The 25377-nt window shown below is 37.1% G+C and overlaps 2 protein-coding genes across 5 annotated transcripts; one reads left to right on the forward strand and one right to left on the reverse strand.

Moving 5' to 3' along the window:
• Window positions 1–361: 361 nt before the first annotated feature.
• LOC105834393 (60S ribosomal protein L37a) lies at window positions 362–1412 on the forward strand. The gene is made up of 3 exons (XM_012676844.1): window positions 362–628; window positions 891–1019; window positions 1237–1412. Exons 1-3 carry the CDS (start codon window positions 377–379, stop codon window positions 1381–1383), a joined length of 528 nt encoding a protein of 175 aa, XP_012532298.1. The 5' UTR covers window positions 362–376; the 3' UTR covers window positions 1384–1412.
• A 482-nt stretch (window positions 1413–1894) lies between these two features.
• LOC105834389 (polypeptide N-acetylgalactosaminyltransferase 5) lies at window positions 1895–25258 on the reverse strand. 4 transcript variants are annotated; one of them, XM_012676835.2, is made up of 9 exons: window positions 25083–25258; window positions 20391–20557; window positions 9233–10043; window positions 8631–8949; window positions 7743–7920; window positions 7105–7285; window positions 4575–4813; window positions 4322–4456; window positions 1895–4201 (listed from the first exon to the last, which is right to left on the reverse strand). In XM_012676835.2, the coding sequence occupies exons 3-9, from the start codon at window positions 9849–9851 to the stop codon at window positions 4052–4054; spliced, it is 1821 nt and encodes a 606-aa protein (XP_012532289.1). In that variant the 5' UTR covers window positions 9852–10043; window positions 20391–20557; window positions 25083–25258; the 3' UTR covers window positions 1895–4051. The 4 variants fall into 4 exon arrangements, with proteins under 4 accessions (XP_012532289.1, XP_012532290.1, XP_012532288.1 ...); XM_012676836.3 differs by lacking the exons at window positions 7105–7285; window positions 20391–20557 and adding an exon at window positions 5679–5859; XM_012676834.2 differs by lacking the exon at window positions 20391–20557.
• Window positions 25259–25377: the final 119 nt, after the last annotated feature.

The following is a 25377-nucleotide window of genomic DNA, read 5'->3' on the forward strand; positions in this document are numbered from 1 at the left end:
ATTCCAAGAGTGTATATATAACGCAATCTGTTTCTTTACATTATTTTTAAACCTACGCTATGTAAGATTTTTAAATAATAATTACAATATTGAAGTACTACAGTACTTAATTTTCTTTCAGTAAATTAATTAAAAAATGTACAGATGCATATTTCCATTTTTTAAATTAATATCTTATGTAATAAAAAAATCTTTATATAATTGATTACATTATATGTACTATAATGTGTCATTTGTCTATAATGCACAAGGAATTATAATATATATTTAATTATTTTTTATGCTATTTATTTATTTTTATTATATCTTTTAATGGAGAAAGAGTTGATGCACAGAATATTTTCTTCGGAGAAACAAATAATATAATTTACACTATATGAAACAGCATTTGCAGATAGTAAAAGTATTTGCTATTAACTTGAACTTTAATTTGCTATTAACTTTAAATTTGAACTTTAATTTTGTCAAGTTTTTCCCGCGCAAATTTGAAATCGTCACCATTAGATGCGTTCATTTCCTTTCGGCTAACTTTCTTCGCGACACTGTGCGAAAATTACAAGCGTGTGGAGCTACCTTTTTCCGGTTCTCGACAGGAGCGTTCGCTGGTTTTCTCTGCTTGTTCAAAATGGTAAGATATTTTATCAAATCTTACATACCAAATCTTGCTGAAATCTACATAATGTTGATCACCAAATAAAAATGATTGCTGTCAAGAAATTTTTTGTGTATATATTTTACCGTGAAACGTTAATGTATTACATGCTTACGGGGCATCTAACCTAACAGCGAGGTTATGTTTTGAAAGCGTTCCACACTTGACGTGATCACATTAATGTTATTCAAGTTATATGGTGCAGGGGTTCTAAAGTTTTGAATTTGAATCTTTACAGGCGAAACGTACAAAGAAGGTCGGAATCACCGGTAAATATGGCACCCGTTATGGTGCCTCCCTTAGAAAAATGGTGAAAAAAATGGAAATCACCCAACACAGCAAGTACACTTGCTCATTTTGTGGTAAGGTAAGTAACTGTCTTTTATTTTATAAATACTACAACTTGAAAAGATAAAATCTCAATCCTTTTGGTACTTTCTAAAGTTGAGACTGTGGTACGATGACATTTTTTTACTGTCTGCTCTATGACTTTTTTTATACAAACATTTGATAGTTTAATATAATTAAAGCGAAAGAAAAATTATCACACTGTATATTAAACTGCTTCCCATTTTTTTTAACAGGAGGCGATGAAACGCAGCGTTGTAGGAATCTGGTCCTGTAAACGATGCAAGAGGACAGTTGCTGGTGGTGCATGGGTATATTCCACGACTGCCGCCGCCTCAGTAAGATCAGCTGTACGTAGATTGCGTGAAGTTAAAGAACAGTAAATGTATGTAATAAATATCTTAACAATTTATACTGTGATTTTATTTAATACAGACCAACTGTTTCCAATTGATTTGAACAGTTACAATAATTATATATGTATATATATATATATATATATATATATATATATATTTATAATCATATTTCATATTAAATTGATAATTATTGTTCTTATTAAATTTATTTAATAGTTCAATTCTTTTCTCATCTATATTTCTACATGTTACTATACTTTATTATCTTTTAATTTTATTCTTTTATTGTTAACGATTTATACAAATATTTTAGATTCCAATCCCCTCAATGCTACAAACGTTTTGTAGCATTTTATTAACCAATCAGAACAGAATTTTACAAATTGATTAATCAAAAAATCCTTTGAAGCATTTGTAGTATCAAATGAATCTTAGCCTTATGTACAAAATTTTAATGATTAAGGAGTTAAATTAATTATAATTGAAGTTTTGTTAATCAGGAATTATAAGTATTAAAATAATGAAACAATATTCATGTATGTAACGAAACTAATTATTTATTCTAACAAGTTGTAATTATAGTGTGATCATAATTATTTTATAAGATTTGATAGAATACTTATATGGTACAATTTTAACAATTATAAATAAATTACTTTTTAAGAGGCTTTGTCTTTTAGTCAAACTTAATTACATTTTGAGAAAAAGAATCAAAAGTCAGGTTTAAAAGTCGTTAATGTGCATACATTTATGTTTACAAATTTTACTTACTTTATGTTTTAAATTATTATACTAGTATTATAGACATATCCATTATATAAACTTAAGGTATACAAATAATTTTATTGTCTTTAAAAGATCATGCTTACGCAGTTCAGGCTATTATAATAATCAAAACTGTCCTTTCATCATTATAATCGATTGAACTGTAAAGCTAGAAACATCTTACTCGTTGAGCAAATGATTAAAATAAAAAAATCATTTATTAGCAATTTTATTCATATTAATAATAGTATTCTTTATGAAATCAGCCTGTAAGGAATGAAGTATTTGTGAAGAGGTACTATTGACTATCGTTTTTCGATCGCGATCGAACATTTTATCATTTACTTATAAAGTGGACTGACATTGCTTTCAACATATAAGTCAACTTGTATTCTATACAAAAATAAATACCACAGTCTTAGAAGACAAATATATCAAGCTATTAACGTTGCACCATCACCATAACATTTTTTTGAATTACATAAGAATAATGAGTATATTCGTCATTTAATAGCAATAGATATACAAGTAGGGATGGTCTCAAAGCTGTGTCGGAAGTTATTTCACAAAGGTGTAAATTTACAAAAGTTTCTTGTTTTCAATAGCAGATTTGAGAATCATTCAAATGAAAGCTGTTACTTTTATAATTGCTCGAGGGATAAAAAATAAAAATATTCTGTCGCAACTTAAGATGTCGATGAAAACCAGGTGTCAGGTTTAAAAAACGGAAGATTATTTTGTTCAGTTCTTTGCATAAACAGTCACACATAATTCTTAATTACTATTGCACTCCAGTTAAATTTGTTATTGAATCTATGAGCGATTGCGCTTCGCAAATGCGCCACACTCAAAAATTGTTTTCTTTAAAACAATTTATGATAGATGCTTTATTTGCATGTTTATTTGCAAATTAAATATTTGGGGAAATAATTAACAAGTAAAATGTGCGCAATAGCTGATCATGCTAGAAAAATCTGTTAACATTAAAATATGGAAGACACTCTGGTACGTCTGCATTAAAACTGCATTATGTCTCCGCAATCAAATTTAACGAGAGTTAATTGTATGCATTTAACTAAAAAACCTGATGAGTTCTATATATATTGCTATAAATTCTGATAAGTACATGCTTTTCACAAAACGACGCGTAACAGTTAAATTATACGAACGAGATGCAACGAGGAACTATCAGAAACATGAATATAAAAAGATCCAGTGCTCTTCCCTAATTATTAAATGGATTGTACAATAATAATTTTTCTATATTATTATCGATAGCGATCATATCAACTTCACTGACATTCCAGCATTCACTCCATCATTATCTCGCGATGTATTTCTAGCATATTCACATTTCATTTCGTTGAGTACCGATTTAACGGTCAGTCATTCGTCATTGCACTCATCCGAAATTATCAAATATGTCTCTCTTTTGTATTAACAATTATTTATAACAGTGGTCTGATATGATTCCTTCTTTACTGCTTCTTAATCAGAAAAGAAGAATAAGAATTCACTCTGTTCGTCGTTTAGTATCACTTATGTTCACACACGATCAGAGAAGATCATCTCTGTCACTATTGTGCATTGATCAAGGCGTACCGTAAGGACCATACTACGAAGAATGGCAGTAAATTTTCGATACTGCTTTCGATCAATGGTAAATAAATCTCATCTAATTATTTAACTATGATTTTTCTCACACGTAACTCCGACGAGAATCGATTCTTCCTTCACGCACTGTTATTTTATTTAATGTACACATTCGGTGTAATATTGAACCGTTTTTTCGCCACTCGTAATACTTCATTCTGTCTTCTCGTACGCGTGCACTTGGGAAGTCCTTTGCTATCAGTCCATCGATTACTATTTATTAAACATATTAACAAATATTGCATATAGATCTGGCATTTAAAGTCGATTCGTATTAGCTGGCCTGCCATTTAAATTTACTACGCATGATCCATTTTTGACCTGTGTTGTTGACATCGCATTGTGCCAAAACAGGTTGCGATGCGTCGCCTGAGTAGGGTTTTGACAAACAGTAACCCGTGTTTGTGTGTTTAACCATTTTGGTCTAGAAGAAACGTGAACGATGTATTAATATCAATTGCATTTATTGAGAAAAACTACGTTTTATAATTTTATCTTTATATCTATAGATATTTAAAAAATTTATTTTTTTTACATTTCTTACCTCATCGTTATAAACCCATGCTTGATTACCACCCATGCCATGACATCTTACGATCTTTACTGGACCTTGTGGACTAGCTGCGTCAAGGCACATATCGTCAGACATTATCTGTTGCCGCTTAGTGTAAGCAAATACCTAGATGACACAGTTTTCATCAGAAATAACGTATAGTATGTACAAAGTAGAAATACAATATCTCTTGATTTGCATCGCAGCATAACGTGAATTACTTTAGTCCAAAATAAATACAAACCTGATTACCACCTAATCCGTGACAATAACTAATTCCGACGTTTTCTCCGGTTCTTCTGCCCATAGTATCCAAGCAAGTTTGCGTTTCAACGTTTTTCACATCGCCGAGATAGTAATAATCTAGCGGCATTGGCGATTCTGGATATATATTTTCCAAATACCATCTGAAGCTTTTGCATTTCAGTCGTTCTCTCAGTTTTATCCGCTCGGAAACGTCACCGACATCGACGTTTCGCGCCCCTAAAAAGACATTACTTTCTTAACGGTACAACATTTTACAAATGTCGAATTTATTTGCACGTATATTTTTATATATTGTGCATGATAAATTAGTTAAAAAGAAGATTTATCAGAGAATTTTGTGCTAAAAATAAAGAAATTTGTGACGATGGTATGATACATATTGTATAATACATTAAATGCCATATGCTTGCTCCTAAAAAATAATTGTGCAGTTATGCAACGTATTTTTTTCTGAAAATCTGAAAGATGTAAAGAAGTTTATGAAGTGGCATTGATTTATATATACATACACCGCAAATGTTTTCATATGTAGTTTTGCAAATGTAGCGTGCAGAGATGTATATTGTGCTTCATTAAGACTATTTTATACTTAGGTATATGTTGTCAATTAGGAAATTATTATGAATACATGTACGTCTGTCACTCTAATAGAACATCTCCCTTTAACAATAACCTTTTGATTATAATAGTGTCACATAAGATCCTCATATCATATAATGCCATGCGTGACTTATTATTTATTCTCCAAGTATACTTCTACATATTTTATTTGCATTGTTGCTCTCGCTTTATTGCATTATTATTACGTTATACCCATTAATGGATTATTAAGTAACAACATTACGGTGTTGAGAGAACATAATAGCAATGATGTCTTAAATAAATGTTAACGGGTATCTGATAGAGACAGTAGAGCACCCGAAGTCCAAACAAAAATGATTGACAAAAAGACATGCAGAGACCTTTCAAAAAGCATGCTGCATCGCAAAGCAACCGATACACACAGAAAGAGATGTTTAGGGATAGAATCTCTTTTTCTTTTTTTATTTGTCGGTGCGAGATACACCAGTGTTAGTGCTACCTGGATTAATGTTGTAATAGAAGTACTTCCATTGGTCCAACCAAACTTCTGCGAGCCGCGCATTGTTGTGGTTGACTATCTTGCTCGTACCACCCGGGAAGGTATACGGGGTCGACTTACGGAATACATGCCCGACGTGCGAGCATGTCGCAATTTCCAATGTCCCACCACACATCCATATCTAACCAACTCAGTTCTGTTAGTGTGTTAGCAGTTACAAATGACAGTATAACACGATAAAGGGGCAAAAAAGGAAAAAGGCAACACATGGCGAATATAATATCGTATTCTGCGGCTCACGGTGGGATTTAGAAACTCTTCTCTCTTGCGGCACCTATAATAATGTAGTCTGATAAGAGAATTAAAAGCAAGCGCAATTCTCATTTGGTTAGTCGGCTGGATGGATGAGTGGTTAAGACTACACCAGCATTCGTATTCGAGACACAGATACAAAATATATCTGAAATGTTCATCTAATGTTCATGTTCAACGCCTGTGGCTATTTCTTAATTCTACATTGTATGAAAGTGTACTTATTGTTTAATCAATTAAGGAAACAGACTGGAATAAAATACTTTAACATCAGCAATCGTGAAGATTCTAAGGATAATTTTTGTTAGAAATTTTGATTTTAATTTAAATATTAATAATATAATATATACAATTACTGATGTGTATTATGCATGAAATATTAGTAAATACACACATAAATTATAATGTGCATAACACATACAAACGATGATTAACTAATTTGTATATAGCTAATGTGTTAAAACTTTATGAAAATGTATTAACGCAAGACTGTTATTAATTATTAGTTAAATGGAGAAACAACTTGTTAACAAGAAAATAATGCATTCAAAAACAACTGCAATTCACACGGCTATGTGAATTGTAACAATTTTGTGAGTGAGAGATAATATAAACGGTTTGTATCAGATACCCGTCAAATATGTTATATAGAGTTAAACTTGTGTGAATAATATAATGTTATGTTATATTAATAACGAAATATAATACCACAATTTTCTAAAAAATGCTTTCAATTAACATCGTTGCTTTCGGTAGAAGCGCTATATGAGTACCAAACTACATAGAAATTTTTCAAACAATTATTCACTAATAAGTTATGAAGTAAGCACGTTAAATTTTCAATGTAGTTCGCAAGAATTTTTTCAACTTTTTAAAATTGCATTTGATGTATATATGTACATATATATGTTTATATGTAATGAATAATTCTATGTAAAATAAAAGTAACAGATAACATTCTGATGCTTGAACTGTAATGGTATACGATACGATGGTATGTATGATACGCATAACTAATGTGTACAATGATGGTATCATTTAGCGCATATTAATACAATTACATTAATGTAACATTGGAGAGAAATTAATTAAACGGTACACTTGATTATCTAACCTGGATTCATGGCATAGTAAAAATCTCTCCACTCATCCATCCAGACTTCGGCCACCCTAGCCGCATTGTGCAGGACTATCTTGCTGACACCTCCAGGGAATGTATATGGACTCTTGTCCCGGAATACATGTCCCACATGTGAGCACGGACTGATTTCTAAAGTTCCGCCACATTGCCACACCTACAAGGCACTTATGACTTCACAAATAACAACGAAAATTTATACGCGACTATCCCTTGAAGACTCTTTAAAAACTCTTCGTTACATATCCTAATAATAACTGCATAGTTATCTTCAATATAAGATAAAGAGGCGAGAATTATTAATTAGAAATGATTTGTTTTTCGTAATAAGCAAAGTCAGGTTTCAGAGAATCCTACAAATTAATTTACATATAAATGTAAGAAATTTTAGGATGTTAGTATAAATTCGATAACTTTTCAAATATTTCGGTCCTCTTTCCTTCATATTTATAATTAATCAATTATTAATTTTGTGAATTAATTTCTTAAATTATGATATGACTAATTTATTCACCATGTGATTTTGTTGAATATAAGTTCATGCTGTATAAAATTTTCGTGGATAAACATGATAAATTAGCAATTTTCGTTATTGCATCTTGAAGAATACTTACCCGGAAGCTCATTTCAAGATTTTCACCACCCCAGATGTCCATGCCTTCGTCGTACGCGCCTAACTCGTAGAAGTATTCTTTATCAATAGAGAATAATCCACCGGCCATAGTTGGTGTTCGTAGAGGTGCCGTTCTATCGCTGTTTCTTCTGTCCATTTCTCTCTGTGCGACCCGATACCTTAAATTAGGCAGGATTAACATAACATTAATATTTTGTTTAAAAAATATTAGTTACACAAATACGTAAAACGTCACTCTAGTATATGTATAATATAATTTGAGAGATTGCTGACGCGTTTTGTTTCAAAATGTTGAAATTAATTACAAATTTAAATTAAAACATAAATTTAAATTAATTAAACAATAAACCCAGTATATGTGCACGTTTGTGGTAAATATTGCGGAACCGTAAATTTGTAAACTCGACCGCTCGTAATTATACAACGAGAGAAAGAGAAAAGCATTACTATTGATTATATTTTAGATTCATTATATGTAGATAGTAACTAAATTAAAACGAGAACTATTGAATTGAACTATTTATGAGCATGATAACTTAAAAATTGTTAAATTTATTCAAGTACCTAACATAATTTAACAGAGATAAATTTATATCAATAATATATATATAAATATATACATATATATATATATGTCAGTGTGGATCGATAGATTTAATATTTCAAACGGATTTAACTGTATATGCCAATGTAACTATTCATGACTTGCAAAATATGTAGATTTTCACATTTGCAACTCAAATTTCTTTCATGTGTGTCGTTTTTTTTTTAGAAGGCAAGAGGGATTTAACTATTTCGGTAAAAATACGAACGTAATCCTATTAAAATTCATGACGTTTAATATCGTGACATCATAATTTTGTAATACCATCTGAAGTTTAATTTCCAATTGAAACCTCCCCAGGTCATGTCGCTGGCCGCGATATACTCGAAGGTGTCGTCGCTGATTACGTCTATGATCGGACAGACAACGGTATGCCTGTCATTTGCGATTCTTGACAACAGCGGCTCCAACCAACCCTCGGTGCACTCACAGTGCGCATCTAGAAACGTGATTACTTGTCCCTTGACGTGCTTTGCTCCTAAAAGCCTCGCTCTTATCAGACCCGACCTCTTCTCGGTGCGGTACACATACGTGGAGACGGGAAGCGTGGATATATAGTCTTCCAAATCTTTCTTCAGGTGCTCTAAAAAAAAAGAATAAAAAATAAAATAAATATAGTTTCACTGATCATTCATCATAATACAAGTATTTTACAGCTACGATGCAATCTTGCAAATATTCCTCAATCGAACCGATATCAATGTTTATATTTTCTTTCGATGTTTAAACGTACACAGCTACGCGCTAGTCTTTCGTTGTTACGCAACATAGGAATTACAAATCAATCTACACATTGCGAACGAGATAAAAATATTGCACGCGTCGCATGCATATTACGTTTATTTGAGAACGCAATGAAAACATACCACGCTCGCTCGCGTCGTCCACGAGGATTATCTCCTTCAGCAGCGATCTGGGAGACCTGTTTATCACGGACCAGACCGTCCGCAGCAGAGTGGTCCACGCCTCGTTATGAAAAACTATGACGATACTCGTGTCTGGAAGATACTTGGGGTACTTCTTATTCTTACAACCCTCGAGTCTGATGTCCTTTAGGGATCGATTTAAGGAGATCATGTCGCTAGCCATCAAATTGAACTGATTCAGCTTAAACAGCTCCTGCTGCTTGGCCTCGTTCTCCGTCGCGATGTGCACTGCCGCACCCATCTCGCCGGGGCTGCCCTTATTCTCCTTGATGACTTTCGCCGGCCGCCACAGGTTCAATTGCGACTGCGGATATTGCCTCTTGTTATTATGCTCCTGCCTGATCGCCTGTGGTTCCTTGATCTGGGCCTTCAGATGCAACTGGGACGGCTCCTCGGACTGAAGTGCCTGCTGTTGCTTGTTGCTGTCCGAGCAACCCCATCCGGACCCTCCGATGCAGTCCGAATAGAGCATGAGCACCATGACGTCGACCAGGAACCATACCAGGGACGTCAGCAGTATCACTTGACACGTGTGAATGCGAATCTTGGAGCGGAACATCTTTCAACGGCGGCAGTCTTCCGCTTATACCACGAGCTCATCACCCAGTCCGCCGCGCGTGGATTTCTCGCGATAAGGATTTCTCTCGACGAGGTGCTCGAAACGAGATGCTCACAACCGTGCTTCTAACTAATTGTTGTGCGGGGTCTTCGTGGAATCACATGACTGAGGGCGGCTCTGGTTTTCAGCGCTCTGCAACAGAAAGATGAGCCGGATTCATTACGGATTCAATGGCTCGCGAGTTCCTTCCTCGTCGCAACTCGGCTAGGAATTCCCGAGTTGGTATTTTTTTAAAAGGTTACCCGGGCGATGCAGCCAGAATTTTTGTCCGGATCGATCGTCAGCTTCGGCCTGACGCACGCTTATCACGAATCGCTTCTGTGAATCGCGAGTGAGGATTTTTTCTTCTCACATCGCGCGTTGCGATCGTATCAGGATGGAACCGGCGATGGAGCGATACGCGGTTTGCGAAAGACGAATGGGAACTCGTTATAAAAATCGATGGCTTCCGCCGATAATATTTACAAAAAGCTCGTAACAAATATCCTCTTTTTGTATTTCATCTGATATTCCTCCAAACATTTCACGTGTGTTTTTTTAAATATTTAATATTTTACATGTCTATATAAATTTTATATTTTACATGTTTATGTTTAATATTTCAATATTTTTTATCTCCTGACATATCTTGACATGAACTTCCATTCACGCAAAACTAATTTTAATGCTGTTATTAATAATGCTCCCATGTGTGTTATTTTACATCGACGTTTTTAGAGTTTTATGCTTGTTGCATATCGCTGAGGTGATTACGGCGAGAATGGAAATACGAGGAGAGTACCGTTCGCGCGGGCGAAAAGTGCACGCGTCAGCTAAGGGTAACCGGAGCACTTTGCGACACTTCGATATAGGCACTTAGCACATGACTAATTCGTAGGAGGCATACACATCGATCGCGGGAGAGAATGCCACTTTTAAACGGGACGTGCCATTTCGATCGGTTGCTCGACGCGCGAGTCCCCCTCGTGCTGCTGGTCTCTTCCTACAAAATAGAACTGGGCAGTGTACACAATATGACATGCGACTCGAGCAATACGCACATTTATGTCTGCATGTACGTACTGAGTCTGAGGCGGTGATCAGATAAGAGTGATGAACTCGTCTACCTATCGCGCGTATCGCTCTTATCGTATTGTGTCGCGTGTAAAACCCCTCGCCTCCGTCACAACTGTGTCGACCGCAACGCAAGTAGCCTGCAGTTTTGTGAAAGAAAAAAAGAGAAAAGAATAAGAGCGATATTATCGGGGACGATGTACATTACGCGCGAGGCAAGCTAAATAGGCTCTCCGCGAGCGAGCGAGCGAGCTAATAAGCTGTTGTTTCGTGTCACATTGAAGACGACGTTGCTTCGCGCGTCGTCTCTCAACGAAAGATCGGCTCGGATTGACCTAAAGGACCTAATGACTTTCCCGAAAACCCGCAACAGTCTCAGATAACGCAAAAACAACGTCACTTTCGACGCTACGGAGCGTTACCGCTTACTTTTGCGAAACAAACTCCGTGCAAGCGTAGTTCGCCTTTTACCTCCGGTACCGCCGCCGCGGTACCACCGCGGTGCCTACCACCACGATTGCAATCGATATAACGGCTGTCATAATCGCGATAAAAAAGAAAAATAGCATAATCATAATGGCGAGGTGTGCTTCTGAAGACACGACGGAAATACAGATTCCGCGAGTAATTATCCCACGCAACCCAGCACGATAGGTCACTTGGCCTGGGAAATTATATTACGATGAGACAGCTCTCCTGATGGTACTAATTAATTAGCTGCTGCTAAATAATTCACTTTCATCACGATAACGAGCGGGAAATGGGAGTAATAATGTCGGATGACTATGCGCGACCCAGAGAACAACGGCGACATTCCCCGCCGGTTGCATTGCCGCAAACTTTCTATTATAAAAAAAAGGAGAATATAACACACACACAACACACACACACACACACACAAAACCACATGTGCATGCGCGCACGTGTATGTATATTGCCGTATTCAATACGCGCTTATAGAGTGCTGGTGCGCTTTTTCGTCATTCTATCTTTATCGTTTTAGACACAAAACAAAGATAGAACGCAAAAAATATTGCATTCCGAATACAGGCCATAATATGTATATATATGTACAAGAGTGGTAGCTTCGTTTTAGTTGACCCAATTTTGTATATGTAATAAAAACATTCGAAAACAAGGATAAAAAAAGAATAAAAAAAGTAATCCTCGGCAATTTATAAAACTATTTCAGAATTAAAGTAAGAATATATATACATATGTATAATCCAATCTAGTAGTACTAAGTGTTGTTTATTACCTATAACATTCACAATTATGTGTTACAATTATAAATTTAGTTTGTAAAATTGACAATTGATTACAAATTATTTACAAACGATAAGATACTGTCAAATCATTTTAGAAAATTTTATTTAAGAAGTACTCATAGGAGCAGTTGAAAAAAAAAATAAATTAATTAAAAAGTAAATATTTGAAAATTAATATTTTTTGCCGGCGAGTATGAGTTTCTATTATTATACTGTTGTAATTTTATTTTTAATATTTATTGACATAGCATAGTGCAGAAACATTTATAACATAATGCAGAAAATTATTATACTACAACAATTTTATTTATGTCAGAATGTATTTATCTAACAATAAAAATTTTGCAACGTATGGTTAAAACGATATTTTTTGCAAAAAAAAAAGATTAAACGTAGAGATAAGAAGAGAAAACGTTGAGAATTCAGAAATCAAGTATCTAAAACTTTCTTACTTTGTAGACAGAAAACGGAATCGTGATAACATTAATAAGAAAACAGATATAATAAGCAATGTTGTAATACTGGATGTAATATATTCTTTAATGTCTATCTCTGTATCACTGCTATTCCTGCAGAAATCATCATAGTCTTACATTCTCAAGAAATGGAAAATCTCTATGAAACGTTTTACGGTTAGTAATAACAGGCGATGAGGTATTTCCGGTTCACGAATGTTGCGAAACTATACAGCGATTATTTTTCAGTCGCCTCTGTAATAGTCGGTGGATAATGTTGGCGCTATTAACAACATTGCGTGCCGGTTACTGATAAATCGATACTACAGCACGTTAATATTGTCAAGACGGGACATTACTTCGTGACCACGTCATAAAAGTCTTGTGACGAAGTGATGAATTGCATGTCTGCGGTCGAAGTGCTAAGCTACTTCTATTGTTTCACCATTGTATCGCGGAAACTGCGCTCCACGAAACAGATGCTCGCGGATAAAGCGTATTTTGAACACGCGCGACCTCGTCGGTGCTACTCAACTTTTCTGGTATTCTGGTAAAGATAGAAAGCTCCAAAATACTTTGTCAGTTTTAATTCGATTTACAGCTGCGATCGAGCTTATCTTAACTATAGCTTAAAAGATGGAATCGACATTCGTATATTTTGACATCTCCTACATTTTCATCAATTCTTAGAAAAGCCACATTTGATTATTTAATCATTATTTCACTATTTGTTAGATTTTGTCATACTTCATGCAAAATCATTTCAATAATAAATCTATATATAATTGGATTCTCTGTCACTCTCTGTTATAAAGATCTCATATGATAATTATTTCTTCTCCATATAATTGTCTATTTCCAAAGCTTGAAATTGAAAATTGATATAATCGTGTCTTTTTTCGTACATAATTCTAAAATTATCTAACAATGAAATATAGTAGAGTAAATTTGAGGATGTAGGATTTCTATCGATTACATTCAAATCTTGCGTGAAAATGTTATAAATTTATAGAGTTAAGTTTTCTTAATGTTGTAACAATTTTTCCGGAAATAAATGCCTTACAATTCTTTTCATCGGGATAATCAGGTTTAACTTTCATTGGCCGTGCTTCAACGAAAAAGTCATTGTAATCGAAGTGCTTGAAAGTCCACCAATATCACATTGACGCAATGCGACGCCAGGTAATGTCATTAAGAAAGTCTTCTCGTACAATGGACAGCTATGAAAGAGCTAAGCTCTTACCTTGTTATCCGCTACAAAAAGCTCTAAGCCCTGCAATAATTCAGACTACGTAATAACTTAAAACTCGAAGTCGAATACGGAAGTATATTAATTAAATCCGGAGGTATTTGCGTTCTGCTCGATGCCGGCCGTTTTCTTGGAAATTTAGTTTCTAATATAAATAATATTGTAATACGGGAGAAACTGAAACGTAGTATGATAACTAACTATTAATGTGTAATAACTTTACGTTCGCCGACTTTACTTTACCCAGCAGATACGTAATTCATGTTTATAAAGGTTCACGGTGAACGTCCTCGTTGTTATGTATTACATATAATTCGTGTATATATATACGCGCGAGGTTAGTATCAAATGTAATAAAATTGGTAACGTTTATTACATGGTGAACCGAGAGGGAGAAAGAAAGACGTTGAAAATTTATTATCGGATCTTGTTTCGTTCTCTACTCCAGGCTCGTCTTACTCGAGAGTGTAATTGGCAATATTTAACATTAGGCGCCGGGTGAGTTCCGAAATTTCTAAAGAGCGCTCACAAAATTTAATTTAATGTTATCGGATTGTGTTGGATTTGTTGGATGTGTAATTTCTGTCTGATGACATATATGGTAATTACACTAATTACCTTAAACGCCTCCGGCGCCTCGGGGATCGATTTAAGCCCCCCAACAGAGAAAATTAACTAAACTAATCACATCGGACGGCCGATAGGGCCGTGAGAACTCAGTATTAATGTAATACACGCCGCAACCTAAAATGAAACTTATAATTACATAATGCACACAAGCTGCCGCGTCTCCTTTAGCCTGTGGCTCATGGTGGATAAATAGCCAAAGAAACGTTTCGTAATATCATAGTTACTGCGAGAAATCTTATACAAGATAAGAGGCGATGAACGCTTATCCCATCAGATTGCGCTACGTATGATCGGCATAATATTTTTAATATATCGATTTATTATGTATCTCTATACATAGATTAATGTGTACATACTATGTAGACAGATTTATTAAAATATAAATTGGATCACCTCTTATGCATAGTTCGTGCATAGATTTATTGAATAAACCAAATTATTTCCTCTTGAGGATTTTTTTCCTCTTCGAACGGACGTGACGTGTAATGATCGCTATGCACATACCATTCGCGAAGAGGGATCCATTAAGAACCGGTTTCATGGATGCTCCGAAACGGCTTTACGCGAGCCTATTTAATCGAGTATCGAGGTATAAAAATGAATACACCATATTGTTACGCGTCGCGAACTGTACTACAAGCATAAACTACGTGATCGTTCGATTGAATCTCGACTACTCTTTGTATCGATGGCTTTATATTAACTGCTTATATCACCTGCTTAATTAAAAGTAATAATTCTCTCGAAGTTAATATAATACTTATCTTTGTAACATATTGGGATAAATAAAGGTTAGAAGAAACTTTAAAATGATAATGGAAGTGTTGTAATGATTCGATAGAATTATCCTGAAACTTTGCGCAAAATTAAAAAATTATATGAGATACACACATAATGTGTTAGCAGGTGTAATGATGAATTGTAAAATAAAATGGTAAATTAAATGATGTAATTTTGCTGCATGCAGAAACTATCGTATAGATCATATATAAGTCACAAAATGTATAATATTATCTAATTCTCATAAATTAATAAATTAAAGCGGATGTTTATGTTGAATTTTAAATGTGAAATTCACAGAGGAAGGTTATAAATAGATTTTCCATTATGCCGGGAATACATTGAGTTTCTCTTAGGTTCGTAATGAATAATATATCTGCAAATGAGTGTGGCAAACGAGAGCACAATATCAATATCGCGGTTAACGACCACTAGCGGTGTGGTAAAATCGCGATCAAATATTTTACACAGAGTACAACATCAGAGCGAACTGAATTTAAAAGGCGTGACGTCATAGATTAATTTAAGCAACTAGCGATTACAAACACGATAGGGGTGTTTGCATCAATACTTACTCGCGCAATAAAGTCCCTGTGAAAATCGATTCAGTATTAATCTCGCTCGGCGTTAAAAGGCAGCTTTGAGCTTTAGCGGTTTTGTGTACACGACGAAGGTATATACATATACCTTCAGAATATTTTCATAAACGGTTACGTAATTATCTGAAAATGCCGCGAAGCGTCATTTTCATTTTCGTATTATTCCTAAACTTTATATTTGGAAAGGGATTTAATATTCTAAATTAACGCCACGTTTAATTATCGAAGATGTAATTAGATTCACAGATTCTCAATGATACTATATACATATATATATATTTAGAAAAGTTATTTAATCAGCCATATCTTTGTGTATGTGTGTATGATTATATATGATATAATCAATTTAATTTCTCGCGCTTCATGATTAGATTATGTCTTGAGAAAACACGCGCCGAAATATTGAATTTCATCGCGGGGCAATCACGAAGTGACATAATTCCGTAATTATTGAGGGATCTTTAATATGTATGTCACATGGTTGCACTGGGTTAAGCGTATGCACGTTCGAATTCGAGAACAATGTGCTCCTGCCAGCGTTTAAAATTGTACCAGAGCAGCCAGACAATACTAGCAATACAATGAGGATCCGCGGTATCGTACATGTATACCGTTATTACGCGCCGTTTTATACGGGTCACAAACCGGCATATAGCTTTCCGGGTAATGGAGAACGGATTAACAGTGAAAAACACGATTGAGTGTGCATTTGACGCAGCAATGCACCGGCTAGTGTACCGGTCTCGCGCAGCATCCTGCAAATGTTAACTCTCGCGCAACGTTAACACTCGCATTTATTTGCTCCGAAACTGTTTCGATAATAAGATATGGTGCAATTAACAACGCGACCAATTAAATTTATTGAGTCAAGCGTAATACCACTCCGTTATACGTGTCTATGTAATGATATAACAAGCAACACAATAATGATACTTTGCCTAGGTATGAATATATATTCTTATGATGTATAGAAGTTGCATTATATATGCTATTTGAAAACAAAATATAAAAATATTTTCTGGTAAATAAATGGCAATTATATTATACACGAGAAAGGAACGGTTTTGCCAAAGTACCTAAAAATTTAGTAAGATACAGATCTGGAAAGAATTTTGTTGAATCATCCAATATAATTATATAGAGCATAATTAAACTAATTGCTAGAATGTCAGAAAAAAAAACACTGCTCGTAATATTTAAGCGATCTATATAATTATTTTGATGGTCCAATAAAATTATATTCAAATTTGTATCTATAATTAAATTTTTGAATACTTCAGCAAAACTGTTCTTCTTGTGTACGATTTTGCAAAGCGCGAGATCTGGGTCTAACTGAAATATTTCCAATTCTGTTTATTTATAATGGATTTGATCCAAAATCTATATACTGTAGAATGACTCGATGGTATTATAGTATCAATATAGAAACAAGACGTTTCACACATGTGATAACGTTTTTTACGATGCACTTTTACGATGCGCAACCTGATTTTTTTGTTGATTTTGTTACATGGCTCGTTCGCGAATAAACTATTATTTGCGAGGCAATAACTATCACTCAACATTGTTTTTATCATCCACGAAAAATTTAAGTTTTATTAAAATTTACTAACTAATTAAACTTCTATCTTGCATAAAGTAAATATATAGAAATAATCAAGATTTCTAAATAAAATAAAATAGTTGTGCTAAATAAAAATGTTATAATGATTGGATAGAATAAAACGAACCAAGCACAATTCTGCAAAAAAATTATTCTTCTATTAGCACATAAAAAGCATAAATATTTATAAACTTGTAAAAATAAATATTAGAAAAAAACTGAAAATTTGATTACGAGTCTCAATGACTCATATATTAAGTTTAAAAAAACTTTTGCATGAGCGATCACATCCATGAAAAAAAAAATACCTAGAATTTTTTGAAGGGACAGTACAATAATTATAAAAAGTCTTCTATCGATTTTTAAAAGCGGCTTAATTATTCTGCAAGATATTCAAGTGACCTAAAAATCGTATATCTGACGTATATGAGTCATGCAATTAGCTGAATACATATTGTATATCTTTTATAATACTTATTTCTACAAATTTATTTGTTATACATAACTAAATATTTATAATAATTTATGATGAGTATGGACACAGAATGAAATGGATTGAACATTACAGAACCCTGTTATTTTTATTAATATAAGTAATAAAAGTTTCTATTACGAGCTTCTTGTACTGTTCAATTCATTTCATTCTGTGTGTCCACACTCACTACAAAATATTATATTTAATTTCAACAACCTCTCGACTGTCATCCCGTATATACGCGAAGATTAAATGTCGATTATGGACGACGGAAGATGAATTGTCGGCTTTTTACGATGTATTGATAGTTAATCGTTATAAAGTTATTACAAAAATGTGATGAACAGTTTTCAGCACTTTCCCGATTCTTATACTCCTATGTACGCGAGGATTAAATAACGATTATGTATGAGAGGATGGATTCTCGATTCTTTGCGAGTCTTGACATTTAACCCAGGCCATTACAAAATAACTTAGCTACTTAGTTTCAACATCCTCGCCGATTGTCACCGCGCGTATACGCGAGAATTAAAAGTATCTTTGCGATTATGACAAGACGAGGGGTTCTCGATTCTCTTGCAACGCGGCATTTAATTTTCGCCGCGAGTCACGTGCCGAGTCATGACAGCTATATTTTATTTGTGGCAAATGCCGCAAAAAGGTCATATGGAAAAATGGATCCTCGCAGCAGAGCACGTCCTTGCGCGGATCGGTTAAGCCGTCCTCGTCTCGTCGTCACGTCGAGGTCTGGTGTCTCACGGCTAATCGCCGCTCTTCTAAGAGAGCTCTTCACGGAGAACCTTTCACTCGTTTCATGAATCACTACCGAAGTGCGCCGTTAATTAAGTATCGTTTCTCTCTCTCTCTCTCTCTCTCTCTCTCTCTCACTCTCTCTCTCTCTCTCTCTCTCTCCTCATGAAAAGGAGAGAAACGGTGACGTAAATAGCGCGGCACTCGACTTGCTCACTGGCGTCATCCATCAAGAACACCATCTGTCGCGGGAGACGCGGCGTGTGATGTAGCCCGTGTCGTGTAAACTGTGATTTCACTAATGCCTCACCGTCGCCGTGGCGATTTAGCGGCGGGCTTAAGCCACAAAACAGCTTCTCCTCGGCGGAAAATCTTACCGGAATCTCCGTCCGCCGGAACACCGAGTTTCTCAAGTGATTAACTAATCGAGTGAAGTAGCAGGCGGAAATGCACTTGGAGTTTATCAAGTTTCAACAATTAATTAAGGAGCAATAGTTCAACACATACACACGCACGCCACAGAAGATGTGAGACTTGTCGATGGTTCTCACACTTAACATTCTTAACAACGGTTTACGATTCTCAAGAAAAGCCGTCAAAGGACACTGAAAGAAAGTCTTGTCGCATTAATTGGAAATCTGATAAATTCAAAAAAGCACGTTAAACAGAAAAAAAAACAGACGAATCAGATATCCTAGAAATAGGAATTATCCAATTGTAGTAAAGTCTGTTAAACGTTTTCCAATTAAGAACGTTAATATAAGAATATCTCAAATCCGATTGGCCAGAAATTCTGTACGGTTTTCTCTATTTTTCTCACGATCAATGCGGTTTCGTTATTTACAGTTCAAACTAGACGAGAGACTGATGAGCGCCCGATTCATTCGGACTCGCGCTAGAGATAATTCTCGTACGTACGCACGCCGATGAGCTTCTAAGACCTGATGGAAAGTGAGGCAATCGAGGAAGCAATTTCCACGAAAAACGTTCGCCGAACGTCGCCATCTCTCACGCTACCTCGGCGACGTTTCCCGAGGCAGATGGACCGCACAATCATGGAACGCGCGGCGCGTGCAACAATCTCGGACGTCTTCCACGCTTCCCAGACTCCAGACGTGAGAACGAGGAGGCTAGCGGTCCCCAGGAGGCATCATTATCGCGCAACCAAACCCTCCCCCTTGTACAACGGTCCTCCTGCGGAGTCTCGCGGCCCGTGACGCGTTACAAAACGACGACGACGACGACGGCGGCGGCGGCCTTGAGGCGAGTTTCTCCGACCGGTGCCCCGTCGGCGAGTATGTCCGTTCGTTCTGTACAAGCCTGGAAGACGGCTAACGGATGGACAGGTGCGCCGCATTCCTTTAAACGGCACTTCGGCTGCATCATCGTCGTCACCGTCGACGGCGACGACGGCGACAATGACGGTGACAGAGTGGTCTCTTGCTCACGCGAATCTCCACCGTGCGAAACGCGGGGAAAAAGAAACCGCGGGCAAATACGTGCGGGAATGTCTCGTGACCGGACAATCGAATTTGCCATGTCGGTTTGTGCATGCTAGGGAGCAATCTCTTTCTCTCTCTCTCTCTCTCTCTCTCTCTCTTTCTCGTCGATATTTACGTGGAGACGAGCGGCGTTCGAAATCAGGATGCTTTCACTCGAAGACGCGTTTCCTCGGTACGACTCGGCTCTTCGCCTCAGCCCGTCTTTCCAGGGACCCGCGAAAACTAATTTTAAAGCTGGGAAGATTAAGTTCGGAACTCCGTCGCGTCCGTGGGTTCTTCTTTCTAAAAAAAAAAGAAAAAAAAGATACGAGAGGGAAAAAATTGGGAGTTGGGAGAACTCACTGGACTTTTCAATCGCAGACTGCAAAGCGGGAACGAAAGGGAATCAGTGTGAGTCGGGAATAAGGACAATGGCGTTCGTTTGCATATTACAGAGAAAGCATAGAGGCAGAGGCGCGAGAGGCGAGGGAACAATCTTCACGGTATTCTACGTCGCTGTATTATTTTTCGGGTCCACAATCGAATACACGCCACTCGAATTCACTGACACGTGAGAAACATTGTCCAATCCGTTTGTACTACATCCTCCAGTTAATGTCAAACATTTTTTTAAACAGGATTGCGGGACGCGGAGATTGCGTTTACCCTTAGACTGGGATGTAAAAAGTTTAACGCTTTAACGCTTCGTAAACTCGAGTCTGATCTGAAACGGAGGATCGCAAAGACAAGACCAGACATCTCCGTGATCCTCATTAAGAATCGCAAACATTTAAGCGGAGCCGCGGGCAAGCGTTTTTGTTTTTTTCCCTCTTATGTCTCGGCTATACCTCTTCAAAACCATGAACGGTTCCAGTAAGCTCATCTCTGTTTTGCTCAACTTGATTTTTAGCTCACGGCACAGCGTGGGATGGAGACCTCAGCAGCTGACCTGGTTCCGATAGATCGATTTTGGCGCGACGCATCTCTCTCTCTCTCTCTCTCTCTCTCTTTCTCACGAGCATTCCTGAACTGTTATCGCGATATATATCAGCCTCCAATACTTACACCACGAGTTATATTTGTTCCGAGCGCGCAGGTAAGAATGACATTTTTTTCAATTTTTTTTTAACATGACACCAGAAAATTGGAGCATGCAGCCATGTCATTTGAGCAGAAATGTCATTTCACGGTTGGGAGACAAATGGAGAGAAAAAAAAAAAGCAATATTTTTTGCAAGTTTTATATTCGGAACGGACGAAACTCGTAGCGAACTAATCGAGATCAAAGTTGATCTACGAGAAGTTATAGACGAGGTCGATTCCGAGCAGAATGAGTTAGTGGAGTGGCTCTAAGTAGCGCCCGAAGGCTCTCTGCTTAGATCGAACGTGTTACATGAATGAAACCGGACGGCGACGCTTAGCGGTGAATGTAGAACAAGTATGCGAAGTAATGCGGTAATGCGAAGTAATGCTGGACGTCTACGCGCATAAACAACAATAATGTGCACATACGTGTACATATTCTTTCCCACGTATGCCACGTAACGCGGGAATGGTCGCCTGGTGGATGATTTTTATACGAGAAAAGGAAGCTTAGATACAGCAATTTTCTTTACTGATACACTGAGAAAAAAATTCATTCAAAAAGTAACAAACGGACATTACCGATCTCTTTAATCGGAAAAAAAATGATAAAGGCCTAAATAACCGATCAAAAACATTTGAACAGAAAGTTCCAATTAGAAAATATCCGATCGGAACTTTCTAATCGAATACTTTTAATCGATCATCTTGGCCTTTATCGGTTTTTCCCGATTAAAGAGATCGGTAATATATCTGTTTGTTACTTTTTGAACGGATCACTTTTCTCAGTGTAGAAAATTCATATTTTTTAAATTTTCTTCGTTTATTTATTTATTTTTTGTCAAGTAAATTTATATATGTAATGATCCCAAATAAATTGTAGAACAATCAATAATATACAATACGTAACTAATAATGGTAATTTTTAATTGGTTATTTTAATTGTAAAAATCATCCCAGATGATCATTGATTTCACAGAAAAACTATGACTATTCCTGGGTTAAGATGAATAATTATTTCGCAGATAATCCACAGGAAAAGTCGTATAAATATTAGATGAAAGAAAACACGAATAATTTTTAAAACTCGATTAAATATTTAATATTGATTCGGTATACTGAGAAAAATTTATCAATTTGATTAAATTTTTCAACTTGACTAAACTTTTCCTGTTTAAGTATTTATGCATTTAACTTAAATACACAAATTAAATACTTAAACTTCGAGTATTTCTATCTATTTAACTGAAATGCATAAATACTTGAATTGAAAAAATTTAATGAAGTTAATAAATTTAATCAAATTAACTTTTTTCTCAGCATAGATATTAATACAAATTAATTCTAATTTTTTTTTACTTTATGGAATTTACTTGATTTGAATTTCTTCTAATAAACCAATAATATACGATTTAAAATTAACAGAAATCAAGAACTTTTAATATTTTTCAGTCTTAATTTAGATTTTTCTCGGTCTAGATTTTTCTTTCTCATTAAAAATTTTCCTGGAAAATTTGATATACGTAATGTAATTACAGATCTCTTCACGAAATAAAATATATAATTTTCTGAATGAACATGTTTCTCAAATATCTCTGGATTGTTCTCTACTCTACATCATCTCGAGTTAAAAAGCACATTTGTTTAGAATATAAAAAAGAATACAATAGAAAGAATGAACATATTTTTAGTGAATAATTTCATAGTGTTTGCTGAAATTTTATAAAAGAATTCTTTGAGAGAGTGTGCTCCTAGATTTTCTAGGAATTTTGTTCAAAATTCCGATAAGATAAGAGAGAAATAAGATATAAGAAAATGTTTTAATGTATACTTTTGAAATAAATTTACTTTGACCAAAGTTATAAAGTTAACATTAAGTTGTAATGTACGCAAATGTATTGCTAATCGATAATCAATATTTTACATTATTAAGGGGATTCTAAAAGTAATTTAAAGATATTTTCTAATAAAAAATATTGGTGATTGACTTTAGGATTCGCTTAAGAACATCATGATCGAAGAAACAATTTTGGTCCAGAAAGATGGAATTAAGATTTAAAATTCCAAGAATTTCCCCGAGTATCAAAAAATCCCATGAAAATCCATTATTTGCACGGGTAGGAAGGAAACCTCCCGAAAAATCAAGATTCCCAATTTTTTTCCGATAGTAAACACCCTGATCGTTTCTGGGGGGCGACTGCCCGCGGCATTGGTGGAAGAAAAACATTGCGCGCGCACGTACGAAATTTGCATGTGTATCGGATTAAAGAAATTAAATTTTTAATTTTTTTAGAATTAGAAAAAATAGGATTAGCTTCTCGGATATTTCTTTTACACACCAGGCGGCAAAAACCGGCGCAATACAACAACAACAAAAGAAAAAACACGCGTGCGGCGCGCGTTGCACATTTTCGAGAGAATTGAATTTTAAATTCCTTTCGCGAAATCCGGTTCGCCGGACCGGATTTGACACACATCTCCGCGCTTCCTCCGGTTCCGGCCGGCGTGTTCCTCGTACACGCGGGGCGTGTACCAGACACGGAAACGGACTCCGGGGACACGTTGGAACTCCGGGACGGGTCTCGGAGAAAGCAGCATGCGTTGGATTCGTCCCCGGAATCTCCGGAATTGGGGATCGCACGTCACGGTGTTACCACGCAGCGCGCGATTGTCTCTCTCTCTCTCTCTTTCTATCTTTGTCTTGCTCTCTCGCTTTCTCGCAATTGTCGCGACATACGGGAATTGTACATGATTAAGCCCAAGCCCACGCGTCGCGTGCTTCTCGCGCAAGCGAGCGAGCGAGGTGCCATCGTTCCTGTTCGGGTAATGTTCGAATGAATGTTACGTTATCGCTCGCGCCGCGAAGAGAACGGCGTGAACCGGTTCGCCGACGTCGATCCCGCTAACGTCGATCCACCACGTCGCGCCGGCGGAATCCACGCGCGCGCGCACGCACGCACGCACGCACGCACGCACGTACACCCGTCTCGCGGAGCGACACGTAATACACGGCGCGGCGTAAATCCTCTCCACGCGCCACGCGTGTTTGACGCCCCAGAGACAGCGAGAAAGAGAGAAAGAGACGTGGCAACGCGCGCTTCGGCGAACTTTCTTCACAGAAACGTATGCAGAATCGAACACTCACGGGTTTTCCCTCTTTTCTTTCCTCTCTCTCCCTCTCCCTCTCGCACGCGGCCCGTATTATCTTGGACGGAAGATAATCCTCGACGACGATGGGAAGAAGACACCGGGAGGATCGTGCCGGATCCTCTTCTTTCTCCTTCTGGGAATGAACTTTCCCGGGTACCTCGGCGGCGGTATCTGGAGCGTCTCCCCGGAGCGAATCTCTTTCACGCGGCACCGCCGCTTCATTAGCTGTTTACCGTATCTCCGTGTTAATTACTCCGACGCGATTGGAAGCCCGAGGTCGGATTTTATCGCGGGGGGAGTCCTCGATCGGGGCGACTCCGCGAAAGCGCGCTTTCGTGGCTCGGTCGGGGTCGACCGATCGTTACACGCCTCTGGAGTCGACTAGGAGGGTTCGCCGTTCCGTCGGCCGAGAGAACGGAGCGGGACGTGGATGTAGCGTGCGCGCGAGAGACAACCACGGGCAGCGCGATCTCTTGCTCTCTCAATCTCTCTCTCTCTCTCTCTCTCACTCTCTCTCTTTCTCTCCTGTCGCGAAACGGCTGGTCGATTCCACAATCCACACGCTGATCGCGCCTCGTCCCGTCATCGATACGCACCTTCTTTCCTCGGCGGCTCGGTGCTAACGGCGCGGTGCAGGTGCAGGAGGAAGCTCGCGGGCGTGCATCTCCGACGTCCGTCGTCTCGCACTAAGCGCAGGATACGCCTGGCATCGCCGATCGCCGCGGATACGAGGCGCGCGGCGCGACGCGGCGCGGAACGGTGCGGAGCAAAACGGAGCAATATCTGCGCGCCGAGGTTAGGGAGGGCCGTCTCGCGAGAAGTGGGGGACGACACCTGTTCGTCGTTCGTAGCAGCGCCTTCGCCGACGCGATTCGAGGGTATCGATGATAC

This window comes from Monomorium pharaonis, chromosome 2 (assembly GCF_013373865.1).
Source record: "Monomorium pharaonis isolate MP-MQ-018 chromosome 2, ASM1337386v2, whole genome shotgun sequence".
Classification (NCBI taxonomy): Eukaryota; Metazoa; Arthropoda; class Insecta; order Hymenoptera; family Formicidae; genus Monomorium; species Monomorium pharaonis.

Coding starts and splice junctions, on each gene's coding strand:
- LOC105834393 (XM_012676844.1), top strand. CDS start 377: ATGAAACAGCATTTGCAGATAGTAAAAGTATTTGCTATTAACTTGAAC. Junction 629..890: donor TTCTCTGCTTGTTCAAAATG/GTAAGATATTTT, acceptor GAATCTTTACAG/GCGAAACGTACAAAGAAGGT. Junction 1,020..1,236: donor CTTGCTCATTTTGTGGTAAG/GTAAGTAACTGT, acceptor TTTTTTTAACAG/GAGGCGATGAAACGCAGCGT.
- LOC105834389 (XM_012676836.3), bottom strand. CDS start 9,851: ATGTTCCGCTCCAAGATTCGCATTCACACGTGTCAAGTGATACTGCTG. Junction 5,860..7,742: donor ATCTTGAAATGAGCTTCCGG/GTAAGTATTCTT, acceptor TGAGTTGGTTAG/ATATGGATGTGTGGTGGGAC. Junction 4,202..4,321: donor CATGGGTTTATAACGATGAG/GTAAGAAATGTA, acceptor CGTTTCTTCTAG/ACCAAAATGGTTAAACACAC.